The 3,185-nt window shown below is 53.9% G+C and overlaps 1 protein-coding gene across 1 annotated transcript in view; it reads left to right on the top strand.

The window, feature by feature from the left end:
- Positions 1-3,185, top strand: part of dgkd (diacylglycerol kinase delta) — a 20,224-nt gene that overhangs the window by 12,722 nt on the left and 4,317 nt on the right. The window contains exons 16-21 of the mRNA XM_014031060.1: positions 1,203-1,345; positions 1,784-1,918; positions 1,998-2,161; positions 2,242-2,347; positions 2,575-2,667; positions 2,755-2,874. Of these exons, the coding sequence (XP_013886514.1) occupies positions 1,203-1,345; positions 1,784-1,918; positions 1,998-2,161; positions 2,242-2,347; positions 2,575-2,667; positions 2,755-2,874 (761 nt within the window). The remainder of the gene's footprint in view (positions 1-1,202; positions 1,346-1,783; positions 1,919-1,997; positions 2,162-2,241; positions 2,348-2,574; positions 2,668-2,754; positions 2,875-3,185) is intronic.

Genomic DNA, 3,185 nt, shown 5'->3' with positions numbered 1-3,185 from the left:
GGGATAATTCAGAGGAGACACTTCACAGGGACACATCAGAGGGACACTTCACAGGGACACTTCAGAGGAGACACTTCACAGGGATACTTCACAGGAGACACTTCAGAGGAGACACTTCACAGGGACACTTCACAGGGACACTTCACAGGGACACTTCAGAGAGGGACACTTCAGAGGGACACTTCAGAGGAGACACTTCACAGGGACACTTCAGAGGGACACTTCACAGGGATAATTCAGAGGAGACACTTCACAGGGACACATCAGAGGGACACTTCACAGGGACACTTCAGAGGAGACACTTCACAGGGACACTTCAGAGGGACACTTCAGAGGAGACACTTCACAGGGACACTTCAGAGGGACACTTCACAGGGATAATTCAGAGGAGACACTTCACAGGGACACATCAGAGGGACACTTCACAGGGACACTTCAGAGGAGACACTTCACAGGGATACTTCACAGGAGACACTTCACAGGGACACTTCACAGGGACACTTCACAGGGACACTTCACAGGGACACTTCAGAGAGGGACACTTCAGAGGGACACTTCAGAGGAGACACTTCACAGGGACACTTCACAGGGACACTTCACAGGGACACTTCACAGGGACACTTCAGAGAGGGACACTTCAGAGGGACACTTCAGAGGGACACTTCACAGGGACACTTCACAGGGACACTTCAGAGGAGACACTTCACAGGAGACACTTCACAGGGACACTTCAGAGGAGACACTTCACAGGAGACACTTCACAGGGACACTTCACAGGGGACCCTTCAGAGGAGACACTTCACAGGAGACACTTCAGAGGAGACACTTCACAGGAGACACTTCACAGGAGACACTTCACAGGAGACACTTCACAAGGGACACTTCACAGGAGACACTTCACAGGAGACACTTCAGAGGGACACTTCAGAGGAGACACTTCACAGGGACACTTCACAGGAGACACTTCAGAGGAGACACTTCACAGGAGACATTTCACAGGGACACTTCAGAGGGACACTTCAGAGGGACACTTCACAGGGACACTTCACAGGGACACTTCAGAGGAGACACTTCAGAGGAGACACTTCAGGACACATAATCAGAGCAGATAAATAAAGCCAGATGTTTTTACTCCAAATTAAAAAATGATAAACATGAAGCTTTTATTGTGAAATGGTTTGTGAGGTCAGCTGATCAGTGATGTCATGGCGTCTGTCCTCCTGTCCATCAGACCTTCACGGCGCCGTCGTTTGACGATAAGGTCCTGGAGGTGGTAGCGGTGTTCGGCAGCATGCAGATGGCCGTGTCCAGAGTCATCAACCTGCAACACCACCGCATTGCCCAGGTACTGTCCACCTGTCCTACCTGTCCACATGTCCTACCTGTCCACCTGTCCTACCTGTCCTACCTGTCCACATGTCCTACCTGTCCACCTGTCCTATCTGTCCCACCTGTCCTACCTGTCCTATCTGTCCCACCTGTCCTTTCTGTCCACCTGTCCTTTCTGTCCACCTGTCCCACCTGTCCTTTCTGTCCACCTGTCCTTTCTGTCCACCTGTCCCACCTGTCCTTTCTGTTCACCTGTCCCACCTGTCCACATGTCCTATCTGTCCTACCTGTCCTACCTGTCCACCTGTCCTATCTGTCCCACCTGTCCTATCTGTCCCACCTGTCCTTTCTGTCCACCTGTCCTTTCTGTCCACCTGTCCACCTCTCCTACCTGTCCACCTGTCCTATCTGTCCCACCTGTCCTACCAGTCCTCTGACTGTCTGTCCTCCTCAGTGTCGGACCGTAAAGATCACCATCCTGGGGGACGAAGGTGTCCCGGTCCAGGTGGATGGGGAGGCCTGGATCCAGCCTCCTGGTTACATCAAGATTATCCACAAGAACCGGACCCAGACCCTGACCAGAGACCGGGTGAGTCTCCAGCAGCAGGTAGCAGTCCTGGTCTAGGTTTGGACCCGGCAGTGGTTCTCAGTGTCCACATGTCTTTCAGGCCTTTGAGAACACCCTGAAGTCCTGGGAAGACAAACAGAAGTGTGAGTTCCCTCGGTCTCAGCCCACCCAGTCCCCCCAATCCTCTCAACCCGAGACCGTCTCTGAGGACGAGGCGTCTCTGGTCAGCGAGTTCGGTCAGGCAGCCGGATCCCTGATCCACAGGTGAGACTGTCCTCCTCCTGTCCATCTGTCCATTAATCTGTGCTGGCAGTATGTCCTCATGGTGTCTCTGGTGTCTCCAGTATCCGGGACGTGGCCCAGTCCCACCACAGCATGGAACAGGAACTGGCTCACGCCGTCAACGCCAGCTCCAAGGCCATGGACGTGGTCTACGCCAAGAGTCCCGGGGTAGGACGTCTCTACCTGTCTCTGTTGACCTGTGTTGGACCATTTTGAGACAAGTTGTCCCTCAGTGTGATTGGCTTTGATCCGTCCCCCATTCGTCAAACTGAAACCTGGACTTTATTAATAACCTGGTTCAGGTCCTGTTGGGTCTCCACTGTCCTCTGCTCAGTCCAGATCTGTCTGGTGTGTCCTGGTCTGTCCCGGTGTCTCAGTCTGGTCTTTGTCTTCAGGCTCTCAGCTGCAGCTCGGTGCTTCAGATGGTGGTCAACGTCAAAGCTCTGCTCAGCGAGACGGAGCTGCTCCTGGCCGGGAAGATGTCCATGGTACTGGTCTTCTGTCCTCCGTGTCCAGTTCTAAATGTGGATGGTCCAAGTTGTGGACCAGCTGATGCTTGTTGTGTGTCTGTGCAGCAGCTGGACCCTCCTCAGCAGGACCAGCTGAACTCAGCTCTGGCTTCTGTGGCTCAGCAGCTGCGTCGGCTGGCCGACGTCCCCTGGTTGTGTCCCGTCATCGAGCCCCTGGACCCCGAGGTAAACGTCTCTCCTGTCTCTCGTCCTCACTGAGGACTCTGGTGTCTCTTGTCCTCACTGAGGACTCTGGTGTCTCTTGTCCTCACTGAGGACTCTGGTGTCTCTTGTCTTCACTGAGGACTCTGGTGTCTCATGTCCTCACTGAGGACTCTGGTGTCTCTCGTCCTCACTGAGGACTCTGGTGTCTCATGTTCTCACTGAGGACTCTGGTGTCTCTCGTCTTCACTGAGGACTCTGGTGTCTCTCGTCTTCACTGAGGACTCTGGTGTCTCTCGTCTTCACTGAGGACTCTGGTGTCTCTCGTCTTCACT

The sequence above is a fragment of the Austrofundulus limnaeus genome, unplaced genomic scaffold (assembly GCF_001266775.1).
Source record: "Austrofundulus limnaeus strain Quisiro unplaced genomic scaffold, Austrofundulus_limnaeus-1.0 Scaffold1172, whole genome shotgun sequence".
Lineage (NCBI taxonomy): Eukaryota > Metazoa > Chordata > Actinopteri > Cyprinodontiformes > Rivulidae > Austrofundulus > Austrofundulus limnaeus.
Note: the sequence above shows the minus strand (reverse complement) of the source record. Positions and strands in the feature narration are given on the sequence as shown.